Source organism: Chelmon rostratus, chromosome 9 (assembly GCF_017976325.1).
Source record: "Chelmon rostratus isolate fCheRos1 chromosome 9, fCheRos1.pri, whole genome shotgun sequence".
Lineage (NCBI taxonomy): Eukaryota > Metazoa > Chordata > Actinopteri > Chaetodontiformes > Chaetodontidae > Chelmon > Chelmon rostratus.
This window is the reverse complement of record NC_055666.1, coordinates 3,165,997-3,182,821: the sequence shown is the minus strand read 5'-3', so window position 1 is coordinate 3,182,821 and position 16,825 is coordinate 3,165,997. Positions and strand designations below refer to the sequence as shown.

Genomic DNA, 16,825 nt, shown 5'->3' with positions numbered 1-16,825 from the left:
TTGTATTTCAATTGTCTGATACTGTCTGCCTCTACCCCACTAGCATTACATTTTATTTCATCAAGATTTTCAGAGAGAAAATATTTATCTGACAAAAAATAGTTTGTGGTTACCTGGCAGATTAAGAATTTACACATGTGCAAATAAAATACACTTACAGCAAATATGTGTTACTATAGATTAAACTGCCCAAAAGTATATAAAGTAGTTAAAAATGACCTTACATTGACCAGGCCACATACACATTAATGCATCAGGACCAATAATCCACTAATGCAGGGCTGTAACAATATAACATTCTGAAAACAGACCATTCTGCATAATCAGTATACTGATAATACTTTTTGCTTTTTATCAAAGTATCCTTTTGAATGCAATTCTTTTATTTGTTATGTAGAATTTGTATAGGATAGCATTTCTACTTTTAATTGACTTGAATTCATCTTCCACCACTGGATACCATGTAATTCAGTTGTAGAGTCACTCAGTAATTTTGTGCAAAATGTCTGTGATATTCATCACTATTGTCTCCAGTATTGGAAATATGAAGAGGGATGAGGGTAACTCTGTATCAGCAGTCTGTAGTCAGTGCGACTGTTGCCAAACAAGGTTATCTTTACAATTCCTGAAACAAGTTCTATATCATTCCCATAACTACATCTGCTGGCCCACCACCTCTGTTGACAGTAATGCCGGGTGGGGAGGAGAGCAGTTTGACAGACAAGGTTCATTATCTTGACTGCAGGCCGGTTCTCAGGTGCTGTCTTGAGGTCAGTGAGCATGTTTCCAGGGCATACGTGGATTTGTCTTTTTGTTTGGATGGTCTGTTCTACCTCAGTCATTATACAGTATACAACCACTAAAGGTAAGTGAGAAAATAGGTTTTTTTGTAATTTGAGTGAAATACCCATTGAGTCTTTGTCTTAATGGAATGCCACGACAAATACAGTTTTTCATTTTATTAGTAAGCACTTTGTTGTGGATTATGATGGTGCTTGGTCATAAGGCCTAAAGGCCTAGTTCCATTTTGAGTAATTCCTTATTGAGAATTGAGCATTGATATAAGCAAGACCATGGCGATGCACATCATCACTGTCCTCTCAGCTATGACATCCACATTAGTAATCATAGTAGAACACTGCTGTCATTGTGGACCTGGACCCTCGACCTTTCCTCTCCTCCACCCAAAGCCCCTCTTGTGGTTTACCACCATCCGATCACCAGCCACCACAGGGCAGCCTCATCAGACCAACGTCAGGGCACATTTATGACTTTTAGCCTAGAAGAAGACGTAGTTGGACATAACAAAACATCGTCTATTGGCAGCTTCAACCTTTAAATATCTGAGTGGGTATTGGCCTTAACCAGTCAAACTGATGTGCACAGATGGATGTGCATCCATGGGTGCAGTGCTTCAGAGAGGGTCATTCAGAGAAATTAACAGAGACACCATGCAGTCTAAAAAGAGCATTTATGTTGCTCTGGACGACAGCAAGATGAGCCCCCCACACACAGTCCCAGACACACAGCTCCATTCATATATTTACCAAGATCCCCACCCAAGCCACCAACCCAGCATCCATCATCCGTTACCCCGAGTAACCTCTGACCTGTCGCAGCAGCTGCATTCATGAGGAAGTAGCCTGTTGTCACGGTGACAGGAGACGTTTAATCTCCATTTACCCCAGTAAACTTGCTGCTGCTTGTTAAAGGTGCCCTGCAGAGTTTTCTCGTCAATAAACCGAAGTTATGTTTCCATTTAGTGTCACTGGCCAGAACGCATTGTGTATATGTTTTAGGTCTAACAAATGTAGCAAACAGCTGCTTTGGACATGTAGCAGACACAGAGCAACATTAGCAGTCCATATTCACTCTCTTTTAGCTATGCATTGGTCTCCACCAACCATCTGTCTCTTCAGCTGATAAATGCTGCACTGCATTCACTAGGCAGTTACTCACTTTACTGTTTGCTTTTGGTGCTGCACAGGTAGTGTACAGCCAGTTTATCAGAGCTTTTCTCTCAAAAAATGTTGGTAGTAACTTTGTGTGTTAGTCACTGCGCTGGCAGACCGGGCTTCTCTAGCACGTTGTTATAAATGTAGGCAGCAGCAAAAGCTATCAGGCTAACTACAACACTAGCCACTCCTAAGAAGAGACATGCAGTAGAGGCTTCATATGTCTCTTTCTTAATTGATTTTAAAATCCTGCCACTGGTTTATAAAGGACTGGATGGTTTAGAGCCTAAACATTTTTTAACTGAGCCACCCAGACCTCTCAGATGTCCATGTCCACCTACTGTCCCCAGAGCCAAAACTAAAAACGGAGAGTGTTCAGTTTTTATGCACCACATCTGAAAACACAAGACCATTTTTATAGTTCCCTGTGTGTAGTAAGTGGACCTTTGGGTTGAGATTTTGTCACATACACTCTCTCCAAGGTCAAGAATGATCCTGTAAGTTCAAAAGTATGTCAGTTTATTAAAAAAAATCAAATGTGTTTGTAGTAAATTGACACTGAAACTCTGTTACGGAAAGTCTACTGGCAAAAAAAGAAAAAAAAACACACCATCACTACAACGATCTGTTAGAAACACACAGTAACTGGTCACACTGATTCCACCCTTATGAATCATGCATGCTAGTGTGTAAAGGCGAAGGCTGCAAACTCAAATAATGACAAAAACCTTTTTTTTCACAATGCCCGTGACAAATGAAGTAAATCTACACCAACAGTTGTAGCAAATGTGAGCAGCTCAGAGAAGGCTTGTTGAAGATCATCAGTCAGTCACTGGATCTGCTTGTCCTGCTACAGAAGCAGATCACAGGGATCAGGTTTCCTGCTAAGACATCACATTGGCCCTACATGTGTTTTTACTATCAGCCATTGTGCCTCAGCAGACAAAGAGGGGATTAGATGGAACGTAATGATCCCAGTGGGACGCTCCTGCCGCTAATAGGAGCAGGAGTCAGCAAAGAAAAAAAGAATATTAGTATTGACATGAATCAGCATACAGCAACATGGAAAATCATGCACTGGTGCAACATATGGCATGCTCTTGTCAAGCTTCCCAACAGGTGATTTCACATTATGATCTCTGCTTTTTGACTTAGAAATTACTGGAATGGATGTCTTCATGGCAAGAGTTAAGCAGAATAATTTTGTTGTACTTAAATAAAGAGGTCAAAATGCTGGTAGTGTTGACCCTCTAACAGATGGTCCAGTGGCTTAAACACAAAGACAGAACGTGAGGAAAGACAGGAAACACAGACAGAGAGAGAGAGAGACAAATCTCTCCATCTTCATTTTAGTTTTTAGTTTTAATCCATGCATTAAGAGGATTGTGTGTAAAATGTTAATGCCATCATGAGAGAAGATACACATGAACATGCAGATGTTGCAGGCAAACATGCACGCTCACACAAAATCTAAACCCATCTTTCCTGTGTAACACACAGTAATCCTCCCCGGGTCAGAGGCAGGAGTCCAGATTCAGAGAGTGCCACGCTGGGACTAATTGTTTTAATCGTACAACGGAGGAATCGTATGAAATAAAAGCATTCATTTCCATTAGTGGTAAACATTCGCTGGGGTGTGAGGCTGACAGATGAAAAGAGAGTGAGCAAACTGAGGCAGGAATCAAAATCTTCTTAAGTGAGTGAAAGACGCCGTTTCTGCATACATGCAAGCCTACATTTGTCATGGCAGTGGGTGGGGTAGAGGGTGGGGGTTAGGAGCTGGGCTTTGAGGGAAGACGCAAGAGAAGAGAAAGGACCCATCTGTTCCTGTAGTGGCTGAGGACGGCTGTAAAGGAGGAGGAGGAGGAAGGTAAGCATGAAAACACTTCATCTTTGCGTTCAGTTTGAAGTGAATTTTTAACTTGCTTGTGATGCTGCTGCAGTTTATCTGCTGGACTAGATGTGGTGCTGGACTGTTTGACATCTCATGTAAGTTCATGTGATGTATGTTGTAGTTAAAGGTGTTAAATGTTGGAGGCCAGTGCCAGATGGTGACAATACTGCATGTGTCAGCGCCAGTATAATCAGAATTACTGTACAGCGACTGGGGCTGTGTATAGCTATTCACTCACCAGGGACAAGGGGAGGTGAAAGTTTCAGACTGTGTGCAGGGCAGTAACAGTGAGACGAACTCCACAAAATTTGACCAGACAGCAAAAAGAAGTTGAAAATAAATCACTTTATTCTTCAATTATATTGTCGGTAAATTGAATTTACACAAAGCTTGAAATCCTTCAGATGTAGTCATGGTAACCGCAGTGATTTTAATTCTGGTGAAGAAATTCTGAGTCTTTTTTTGCCCTAAATCTAGTCAGTGGAGCTCAGTGTCCTCCAGCCACGGCCACGTGACGGCGGTTTTTAATCTTTCTCGCAGTCAGCGCATTGAGTGAAAATTACCTCTGCCATTTTTATTAGTAGTATGGTGCTTTTTCATTAATGGGAATGACTGACGGGAAGACAAAAGATACCACAAAATGCAAAAAAGAGAGAAAAAAATCAAAACATTTGAAATGATGAAAAAGTCACATTTGGAAAACAAGTAGCATTTTTTTAATGAATTATGGATGAACTGTGCAGTTCTCCTAAGCTCCATAGAGCATCTTAGCTTCTTTCAGCAAGTTGTTTTGGTTTTATGGCTACAGCTTTTTTTTTTTTGGTACAGTCTTACTGCCCTCAGGCTGATAAACTGACAATGTGCTGCACGCTGGTGAAGAAAAAGGAACAACTAACTCGAGCAGCTAAAGAGCCAGAAACAGTGAAAAGAAGAGTGAATACTGACCTTACATTTGTCAGGTCAGAAACACAACACCAAATGAATGGTAATATCAAATAATCCACTGCTTGCTAACATTTTAGTTTTCAAGATAAATAGATGAGTTGTATAACTTGTCAAGTATTCCTTATTGTGAATTCTTTATTTTGATCCCTATTAACTATCAAGAAGAGTTAATGTAATAAATCCCAATCAGCAATACTTAAATAACAGTACGTCCATGTGAGATTCACCAGTTTTTGTTTCAGGGACTTTTTTTTAGAGGAAATCCAGAGGAAGCTCTACAGCAGTCTGTCAGGGTCATGGCCAATCAGACAAAGTGTTCTGACTTGATGTGTATATGACTAAAATCCATGTGTGCCACTTTTTCACAGAAGAAACATGGCATATTTTAAACATTAATTTCACCAAACCAGCTTAATATTAGCTTTGAGTTAAGAGAGGATGTTGGTTGGTTTTTATCAGTGGACCCCTTTTGGCTTTTTTTCCCCTCTGCCTTCTTTACTGCTTTAATCTCATTACTTTAACACTGTTCTCCTCCTCCATTCATCTCTCCCTTTCACTCTGTCTTCTCTGCCCCCATCCTTTAAGTGAAATGGTATACCCTCTAACTTAATTAAATGAAGCATCTTCGGACTGACATGGACACACACGCTCTCTTCCACCAGTGTCCTGCACAGCAGTCGGTGGTACCCTCCCCTCTGTATTTCATGGTAATTCCCCTCCATCTTCTGATTGCATCTGGTATATCGTCTCCCCAGTGGGAATACAGTATGGATGTTTTCCGTCACCTTCATTCACTGACGCTTTAACTCATTCATGCTGTTGTGACATTGGATGTCATGGAGTGTTTCCTGATTCTACAATGACAGAATTCAGTCATTTGACCAGGAAGGATTTGAGTATTTATTAAATTCATTAGTGTTTCATTCATTTTGTGATCAGAATGAATGAATGTTCAATATATACTTTTATTTGACTGTGACACATATACACTATATTTATTGCTGTGCAATAGAGTAAGCACTGTACTTAGTTTATCTGTACCCACCATGTGCAATTCTTGTTAAAACTGTGACATTTTTAGTAGTATATTTTTTTAAGGCAATATATTTTATAGTTCTTTTGTGGCAACATATTTTTATAGTTCTTTGTATAAAATGTACATATATATGGTCAACTTTTATTTTGTATTTTCTACTCTGTTTGTTTTTCATACTGCCTGCTGCCTCTAACACCCGACTTTGCCCAGCTGGGGATTAATAAAGTCTTATCTTATCTTATGAGAATCAGAATCAGCTTGATAGGCCAAGTATGTGTGCACATACAAGGAATTTGACTTTGTTTAAATATTGCACTTAATGTACTTGGTTAGAAAAAAAGACACACAACTCAACAAGAACACAAAAAAAGAAAAAACAAAAGGCTGAACAATAAGTTAAGTAGTGCAAAAATATAAAATAGACAACATATTCAAAGAACGATGAGGCAATAAGCAATGTATACAGTGCAGGTATTTATGTTGCCAGAGACAGTTAGTGATGAATCCACCCGTTAAAACTGTGTATTACTGGATGATAAATGGCCTGTCAGTGGATGTTTTGGTGTCAGGGGGTTAGTGACACTGATGGGGGGATGTTAAATGGACTTCCACAGAGGATTTGGGTAAAAATGATTTTAGCCCAGATTTTGGGCTTGAAACGCTGCACACTGTCACCACTCTCATACTGCTGTTTATGGCCACAGCAGGAAGAACCTCTAAAAACCTACTGTACTCTACCTGCTGACCACCAACCAGCAGACAGACACATTTAGAGAGTATTTGGTGAACATAGTGGACCATTTAGCAGCTTCACAGCCAGATATCATTCTCAGGAGTTGGTAGAGCCCAAAAATAGAACAAGAGAGAGTAAATATTGGAATAATTTATTTCGTGCAGTCTCTCTCCATCCCATGGGACGTACAGCCACAGTCCAAGGTTCCCTTTCCTTAGTAACATGTTGACTTCCAAGTTAAGTTCATTCTGAACAGTCCTGCACCAGTTTGGTCAAGTCTATGCAACTAAAATGACTCGGTTAAGGTTTAGGAAAGATTGCTGTCATTGATTAAATAAGACTATAAGAGTATACAGTCACGCTAGCAACTCTGTCTGGCTATAGGCTACTTACACGCTAAGATGCTAGCAATGATAATTTTAACATGACAGTGTTTGACATGTATGATTTGTACTTTATTTACCATCTGAATTCAGTGTATTGTCGTTTTTTTTATTTTGCACTGAATATTTAACTTTACATCTGTGGTTGTAAACCAAAGTATTAGGCAAATTGAAATTCTGACTTAATTGTGGCACTGGATAAAAAGTCTATATCAGTACAAATCTCATGGTGGTCTATTTAATAGTTCTTGAAATATATGAGTTTGGTCTGAAGTGGTTAACCGACCAAGGCACTAACTGACTGACATTGCCACTCTGCTAGTGTGCAAAAACCACTGAATTACTACTCAGAAAGGATTTGGTCATGGTTAAAAGAAGCCAACTTTGATGCACGAGACGGGCTGTGAAAGCTTCATTTGTCAAAGTCGGTCACTTTGGACAATCAAACATAAACCCCAGCTCCTCCTTACGAGATGCTGAGGTGCTGCAACAAAGTTACAGTACTTCCACCATCACTTGTAACACAGAACAGCCATCGTTTACATGACAGCATGTCAGGAAAACTGACAAGGCTGTTGATTTACTGGTGAAGAAAGTCTCTAAGACTGACACATTCATGGATAATTCCAAATGTTTTAGTGACTAAACCCAATGTAGTTATTAGTTATTGAAATTATTAATTTAAAATATTTCTTTATGTTTTGAGTATTTCATTTGTGTTTCTCCTTTAATATGTTGTTAACTGTTGTTTCCATTGCTGTAGTCTGTCAGTGGTCTGTTGCAATTTGTCTGCAAATGTTCAAAGAAACTCATCTCTGACTCCAATGGATTTACAGGCGCCATTGAAGATTTCTCCTGAGTGAATATTTCATTCAAAAACATGCAGCCAAGATGAGGATGTGGATTATTCTTCTGTGCCTGAGCAACGGATGGATGCAAACAGCCTCCACAGCTGATGTAACCCCCACACCCTCCTCTGCACCAGTGACACCCACCGAGGACGAGAGCGCCCTACTGGTGGTAAAATAAACAGCATGAACGTTTATAAAATCAGCATGAATCAGTGTGTGCATACTTTATATCTACTCATTTAAAGAAAACATAACTAAATATACTGGCTTTATGCTAATCAGCACTAGCTTGAGCGACATTACGTGAAGTGGGTGACTATTTCATGGGCTTTTGACACTTTCAGTACATGCTTCCTCATGGTTACCAGGTAGCACTGTATTCACTCTACTTTCTATTTAGTTTTGATGCAGGACTGACATTTCTGGAGAGCCTATTGAAGATGACTATCTGCTCTTCTCTGCACATAGGATTGGCTGATGAAGTATGGCTACCTCCCGCCCTCAGACCCCTCCACTGGTCAGCTACAGGCCTGGACAGCTGTCACTAACGCTGTCAGGGCCATGCAGAGGTTTGCAGGCCTCAGAGACACTGGAGTTGTAGGTGAGGATTGGAGTTGGTGGCAGTGAAAAGCTGTATTCTTTGCTGTAAGACCCAACTAATTAATGTTTAGGCTACTCCTTCTTGAATCTATTATTATTTCTCCTGTGGCTTGCCGTGTTCAGATGAGGAGACAACGGCACTGATGAACAGTCCACGCTGCTCTTTACCTGACCAGGACGAACCATCCAAATCACCAGCCAACCAAGAGGGGAGAAACATGAAGAGGAGGAGGAGGAGGGCTGTCTCCATGTGGGCACGCCGGAACATTAACTGGAGGTTGGATAAGATCATTTTAATTAGAATGGTGAATTAAGGCTTGGTTGCACCAACAAGGCTTTCTTCTAAATGCTTTAAAAGACAACTGGACTTACTTGAGGTTCTAGAAGAAGTTTAACTTCATCCAAGAGGAACAAAGAGTTCTTCTTCAGGTCTAACTGACTGGTGGCGAGTCCCAGGCATTTAACCTCTTGCAGGATCATTCACACCTTGGGAGTTGTTGAGCTCACATGTTTTTGACGATCATCATGCAAGCCTTTGGGTTCACATGAGTCAAGGTGTGAATGGTTGTTAAGTCTCCTGGGTAGGGATCTCAAGACTGCATTGTAATTGTTTGTAAAATGGATTTAATTGTACAACAGAGCTCGCTTAATTTTAAATCCAGGTTTATTGAATTTTATACCTTGTTTTGCCAAACTCTTACATTAAATTAATCATTAATCAATTAATCAGCTCAATCTTTGTGCTTTACAAATGCACATTTATTTGCTTCAAGTCACCTGTAAGTGTGTGTGGTATTTCTCTCTGTCTCCATCTTACACACACACTCTGTTACATTCGTAGGCTGCGTTCATACCCCTCCTCTTCCCATCTGTCCCGGGAAATGATTCGCTCGCTGGTCTTCTATGCTTTGAGAGTGTGGGCAGAACCAACCCCCCTGGAGTTCCACGAGGTTGGTGCATTTGTTTGATGCAGCATTAATGACATATGGGATGGACCGTAGACACGAATGTCCTCCAGGCCTGGCAGAAAGCCGCGTCAGGACAGTAGCCGGGTCCTACCCATGCTTTGCTGCACATACTTACTGCCTTTTGGTAAATTTGCCATGAACGTCACCATCATGCGTCTCCTTTCTATTTCCCTCTGTCGCCAGGTGGGCAGTCCAGAGACAGCAGACCTACAGATAGACTTCCTCCATGGTTACCACGGTGATGGCTATCCCTTTGATGGGGCAGGTGGTGCAGTCGGCCATGCTTTTTTCCCATCGGACCCCACCCGGGCAGGAGGAGTTCATTTGGATGCAGAGGAGGAGTGGACCTTCAGACAGCCAGGTGGAATGATGTTCAGAAAACGTCTCATCTCACAGGGTGGATGTCAGGCACTTTTATGTTCAGTAGATTTATTAGCAATGAAAAAATGAACACTGAAACTTTATCAACAAATCCTTCTATAACTGGCCGTCCTGATTCTACATCATGTCTCACAACAGCAAAACCTCGAATCTTTCAGGTGAAAATGTCTTTTTTACCAACACTTTGCTCCATTGCGAGGTATCTTAAAACGTAATCCCAGGTTTTTCATTCCACTTGCTATGTCGTGGTTCCCAGAGGATAAATCCTACTGATTTTGGTGACTCCTTGACAATTTGCTCAGGAAAAATACTGATTTGTACAGAATATGTCAAGGAGATGTCTACATCATCATCTCTGTCTGTTACAGTCATTCATTCATGCCAGTATCCTACAGGCGTTATTAGTGTACCAACATTCAATGCCGGTGCAGGAAGTTGTGTACTCTGTACTACTGTGGCGAGTTGGAATTAAGGGTGTGGAGGTTGAGGGTGGTAGTTCGGCTTGTCGCACATCTGCTTTCAAGCCATGCCATCGTACCATTTTGAGGAAAATGATCATTCTAATGGCATCGGACATTTAAAAAAAAAAAAGTTAAATGTTTTATTCAATCCAGGGTTTTACAGAATTGATGTTCTTCTCTGCCTAGATACTGCAAATTATAAATAATATATAAGAAAAATAATAATAAAAAAAATAATACAATAAAAATGAGGACATTTTAAGGCAACACATTTTTGAGTGATGTTTCTTACTACCAGTGAGAGCAACATATTCATGCTACATTATCACAACTCAGAATGTTTGCTTCTGTTTAATTACTCAAGTTCAGGCAACTCAACACTCTACCCTCTACAAACTAGAAATTAGCTTTCAAATGAGCTTGTTTGTTTGTTTTCAAATTTAAGAAGTCAATATATTGACATGTGTCAAATGTTATAACTTATAACTAAAATGGTCTCAAACGGTCACAAAGAGTCCAGGAACAACGTTAGTCAACATGTCCACTAGGAGTCAAGAGGCTTGTGTTATCTTCATCCTGGTTTGCACTGTTTTAATTCAGAGAGGAGCCTGCATCATGTAACTTCCCTCATATCTGACAAATCAAGGATTTCTAGAGAACAGTGTTTATAAATACCTTTATTTGCTAGGTTAAGTAAACATCCAATAGATATTTATTCAGCTGAACTGATTAGAAATTCTGAAAGTGACACTTAAACAATGTAAAGTTGAAACAAAAGACAAAAGCATTTAGCGGTTACAGTGTGGGTGTGCCAGTCCAAATGACCAACTTAACATAAACGAAACCTAGCTGCGATTTGCTGATGACATTCATGGTCCTCAGAGGAGGTTAGCTTCACATTTGATGCAGTATCACAAGCCCCCCGTACCAAAAATGAATGATAGATCTGAATATTAGACACCACTGCACCATCTAAACAGCTCATCATTTTCTTCATCTCTCCGCCCTTCTCCCTTCCCAGCCTCTGAAGGCACTGATCTGTTCACAGTGCTGGTCCATGAGTTTGGCCATGCACTCGGCCTCGCTCACTCCTCATCCCGCCACTCAGTGATGAGGCCGTACTACCAGGGTCCTGCTGGAGACCCCCTACAGTACAGCCTGGGACCCCAAGATCTGGAGCACATCACCCAGCTCTACGGTAGGTAGACCTTTGTCACACCTGTGTGAAAAGTCAGGATGTCACTCATTCATGTGAGGATGTGTATAGTTCAAGAACCGAACCACAGGTTATAATATCATCACAGAATGAGTGTATTTTTCAGGGACAATGTAAAAAAACATTGTTACATATTGCATGTACAATATTTACATCACATCACATGCATGTGTTCCATATGTGTATGTGTGCATGTGTGTGTGTGTGTTTTTTCCAATTCATGGCTGTATATGTGTATGTGCATGACGTTCATGGGTCTGAGTGCATGCAAGCATGTCGTCTTTATAAGTATGAAGGTATGTGTGTCTGTATGTGCATGTCCATGTGCATGAGTGTGTGCACAAGTACATGACCAGCGATCAGCGATCGCAGGTTTGCTTCATTATTTTCACTGAACATCTTCACATAAAAGGCGTACGAGTGGAGCTTTTATGGATAAATGAGGACAGCTGTGAACCAGTTGCGTGGACTGACCTCTGGTGTGTTTTCGAGAAAGTGCAGACATAAAGTGCCACTTGTTGTCGGGTTCATTATGCTCAGATGCTCATGTGAAAGCCTTGTATTGTAAAGAATCAAAGAATAAAAACCAGGAAATCCTCTGCGATGAAATGTGTGACTGCATTGTTATTTAACAAGACTCATTCTTAATAAATGTTTCCTGTCCATAATGTGATGCATGCTTTAGCTGTGGGTTTGGAAATGCAAACCTCAGCAGCAGCATGAGGATCAAGCAGCTGCTTTGTTACTTTTAATGCATTCTCCTACTTGGCTTCAGGGCTGCTGCTGCAGTTTCTGGAGGAAGTTTTGCCACAGTTGCTCTTCTTTATGGAAGCTGATACTGAATGTAGTTAAAGGGCAGTCAGTAATATCTCAACAACCACTGGATGTATGGCCATGAAGTCTCGTACAGATATTCATGGTCCCCACATAAATCCCACTGAATTATTTTCCTCCAGGGACACCATGAAGTTGACATTAGTGGTTTTTAGTGAAATGTCTCGACATTGGTGTGTTGCCCTGGAATTTGGCACAGGTATTCCTTGTGCCCAGAGGATGAATCCTAACCACCTTTGGTAATCCCCTGACTTCTTATCTACAGTAGCACAGCAGCAGTTCAAAATTTTCACTTATCCAGTGAACTATCTTAACATCTACTGAATGGATTGGCACCAACTTTTTGTACAGACATTCATAGTTCCCAGAGGACGACCTGTAAGGATTTTGGAGATCCTCTAGCTTTTCATCTAGCACCACCACAAGGTTGACATTTGTGCTTTTCAGCAAGAGGTGTCCACAAACATTGGATGGATTTCCATGAAATTTGACATAGACATCCTTTCTTGAATCTTGTCCTCCCACCCATATCACCTTGATGATCCCTTAACTTTTTATCTAGCACCATCATTAGGTCACATTTTTAAGTTGTCCAGTATTGTGGTTTGTCCCCTTCTTTGGTTAAGATGTTGAACATGGTAAACATTATACCTGCTAAACATCAGCATGTTAGCATCGTCATTGTGAACATGTTAGCATGCTGACATTAGCACTTAGCTCAATGCACACAGTCAGTGCAGCGTCACAGTGCTGCCATCTTAGCTGCAGCCTCTAAGTCTCGTTAAGTTTTGTTTAACTGCATCGTAATCCCAACATAACAGACTTTACTTTCTGTTAATCGAGGAACAATTGTTTTGCGATTCTCTCATGATCCCACCGTTACCCCAGAAACACTATGAACTTGGTTTTCTTGTCATCATATGATCATTATTTCATGATCTTAGGCTAAACTGTAAGAAATAGATACAAACTGATTCTGGTGATCATCAATAGTCTGTGGACACAGTGCACGTAGTGTGTCCTGCAGAGGAGGTCTTGGCAACTGAAGTCAGTAACTATCAACCACGAGCGTTTGTGGTAATGTCTGCACACTCATTTGAGCTGCCTATTGCACCTTTTCATGGGCCTGATGATCCTTGACCGTATATTTTTATGATCTGAGTGTGCTGTCACTTGTACTTTATGGGTTTAAATGTATCTGGCTTTTGATTTAGGTAAAAGGAACCAGCTGCTGGCCACTGATGCTCCTCGCCTCGCTCCAGAGCCTCAGCTGCGCCACAGAGGCCACCGCCACCATCACAGACATGGGTATGACGGACAAGAAAAGATTAAAATATTATCTATTTATCTTCATCTTGGAGCCATACCGTTTATTAAAAAATGTTAAACACATCAGTAGAGAGATGTTTACAGCTCTACCACTATGAGTCTTAATTTTGTTCGCTATTTTAATTGGCACATGGGCTATTATTGTCAGTTTTACTCATATCTAATCAGCCCCACCTTCTTTATTTTTAGTATGTAACTAAAACTCTGGGCATTTTCTTCTTCAAAAGATTAGTTGTCAAAAATCACAATAAACTTGTCAAATGTGTGTAGCACTCATATTATGTACCTTTGGCATGGATGGCATGTCAGATTTTCCAAATAAAACAAACTTGTCTCAAGCAAGAGGTTATCCAGTTTAGATTAATTAAGTTCAGCTTCCTCATGCAAGCAATGGGCCATTGTTCTGAGATGCCAGTAACCACTGCCCATGCCACAGTGTTCATTTTTAAGTATTGTCTTTGTTCTCATCCTACCAAATGAAGGCGTGAAACTTTTCTCCCTTCAGTCCCTTCATAGATCGCTGTAACACCAGTTTTGATGCTGTGGCAAGGATCCGAGGAGAGACTTTCTTCTTCAAAGGTCTGAGGACACCAGAAACTGACTTGTTAGGCATGTCAGACTAGAAAATGGTCAGTGGTGCTCAGACATTCCTCTTCTGCCTCTTCTGTTTCTCATACCTACAGGCCTGACGGTGTGGCGAGTCAATGGTGGTGGCTTGGTATCCGGTCGTGGGGCTTCTGTCAGGAGGCTGTGGAGGGGTCTACCACCTGACCTACCTCATCTTCACGCTGTGTTGGAGAGACAGTCAGATCATGCCATCATCTTTATCAGTGGTAAAAAGCAACATCATTGGCTATTCAGCTTGATTTTTCTTTGATAATTGTGGACTGAATCGGGAAACTGACCAACTAACATCTCCAGGTTTTGTCTCACTGCAGGTTCCCAGTTCTGGCTGTTCAGAGATCTGTCCCTGCAGGAAGGCTACCCTCAGCCCCTGTCTGTCCTCAGGATGGGGGTGAGTTTAGCTGGAACAGATGAGGAGGAGGAGGGGGAAGAGCAAGAGGGAGCATCAAGGAAGCGGGGCCTGGTCTGGGACTCAGAGGAGGGCCCCGTGTGGGGGAACATGGGCGGTGCTGAGGAAGAGAAGCAAGAAGACACCTGGACTCAGCTGCTTAGAGAGGGTGTCAGTGGCATCACCAGAGACAGCGATGGTGAGGACAGGAATCATGTTTGTACTTGTCATGTGAGATGCATCTGTCCCTAGAATGACCACAAACAGATGAAGAACGACATTCTGTTGGTTCTCGCTTTGACAAGGGTTCAGTTTGTGAATGCAGGAGTTCATTAGGTTGACGTGACTTGAGGTTATTTAAGGAGGTTTGAGGACTTTTGTTAAAGCCTTAATTCTTGGCCGTAAATTTCAGCTAAATTCACATACATAATTCATATGTGTATTTTATGCTGCTGTTTAAAGGCATTTCAGGTGGAAACAATCCTTATGGAGTAACTGAGCACAGTCTAATAATGTGGCTTGTGCTGACACCTGGTGGCGACAACATACGTGGCTCTATAGTCAAAGTACATGCGACATCACAGCTGGGTGTGGTCACAGGTGCAACAAACCACTCCTGAACTGTGATGTGGGGTGTATTCAGACGCTCAGAACCCAAAGAGGCCAGTGCAGCCATGTTTTTTTCAGGTGGACCTTTTTCATCATCATCATCATCATCATCATCCCTTGATTGGTCTGAAACGTTCATATGAAAGAGGGAACAAATCTTTCCATGAAATCTAAATACATCTAGATGAGGGAAAAATAACCTGTCACTATTAATCTCACCTAAAACATGGAGCTTTTTTTAAAGAATGACGAGATATAGATATGAAGGCGATAATTCATGACCTGTGATGGTGATCAGTCCACTGCTGTAAGACTCACACAGCTCTCCTTTACCAGTATTGAATAGGATGTTGTGAGAGCTGCAAAAGATTTACAAACATGCAAGTTTCTGGCTCTGAAACTCTCCCTCTTCTCCAGGCTCCATCTATCTCTTCAAAGGAGACTCCTACTGGAAGTTTACATTTCCAGGCTCCTCAGTGCAGGACGGATACCCACGGTCCTCTGCTGCAGACTGGCTGGACTGCCCCGATTCCTCCTCATCCTCCCCCGTGGCGGACGACCTCTCCCTGGCTCTGTCTCCACCTGCAGGAAGACAGGAGCTCAGGGATCAATTGAGGGAGGCGAGCAAAAATGAGGAAGCAGGAGGAAAGAGGAGGGACAGAAATGGAAACAGACAACAAGACATGCAGGACGGAGGTTCACACATCTGGACTCAGTGCACTTGCCAGAATGGAGCTCTTGGTAGCAGGACAACATCTGTGACTGCTGCCTTGCTGCTGATTACATGGACCGTGCTGGCTATTTAATAAAAGTAAATATATAAATAAATCAGGAGGCGGCCTGTAACAGAGAAGAGCAACACTCACCATGTGCATTCACTATACTGGCCCCTTAAAGGAATAGCTTGACATTTACCCTTATTTGCTCTTTTTCAGACAGTGACATGAGAAGATCAATACCACTCTGACGTCCGTGTGCTCAGTATGGAGTACTGTGTGGAGCTCAATATGGAGTCTGCGTGTGCTTAGCTTAGCTTAGTATAAAGACTGGAAGCAGGGAGAAACAATTAGCCTGCTAATTTATAATTTTAGTGGGAGTTACAACAGTTAATCTATTGGCACTGGCACATCTGTGCAGTGTCTCCATCTAAAGTGCCGTTGCCAGATAAGGTCAGTAAGCAGGTTTCTTCACTTTAGTCTCTGTGCAGCCACGATAGTAAAACCTGGCAACCTCACTGTGATGAGTCCAGCTGGTGTTTGCCAACAAATAGCTCCAACACATGATTTGCCCTCAAACCACCAATAGCTGTTTTCATATTTCTGTTTGTGTATGGATTAAACAAATGAGATACACTATGTGAATTGGTGAGCTTTGGAGTTGGTAAGTGTGTTTTGAGCTTTGAACAGAGCCAGGTTAGCCGTTTCCTCCTGTGTCCTGGTTAACCACAACCTTACTTCAGCTCTGTGCTTAAAACACGACTCCACTGATTTAACATTGCTCTCTCAGAACCAGAACCAGAAGTATCACACAAAACCTGACTTCACACAGCTCCCTCGCACAAAAGCTTCATCCAACTTTTTACACACATGCAGTAGAACTCAGTGGAGTTCCCCTGGAA

General features: G+C 41.5%; 1 protein-coding gene across 1 annotated transcript; it reads left to right on the top strand.

Moving 5' to 3' along the window:
• The first annotated feature begins 7,837 nt into the window (after positions 1 to 7,837).
• On the top strand, positions 7,838 to 16,013 carry mmp17b (matrix metallopeptidase 17b). The gene is made up of 11 exons (XM_041944668.1): positions 7,838 to 7,966; positions 8,266 to 8,398; positions 8,521 to 8,674; positions 9,239 to 9,347; positions 9,549 to 9,726; positions 11,229 to 11,405; positions 13,472 to 13,565; positions 14,092 to 14,165; positions 14,270 to 14,419; positions 14,525 to 14,797; positions 15,625 to 16,013. Exons 1-11 carry the CDS (start codon positions 7,838 to 7,840, stop codon positions 16,011 to 16,013), a joined length of 1,860 nt encoding a protein of 619 aa, XP_041800602.1.
• Positions 16,014 to 16,825: the final 812 nt, after the last annotated feature.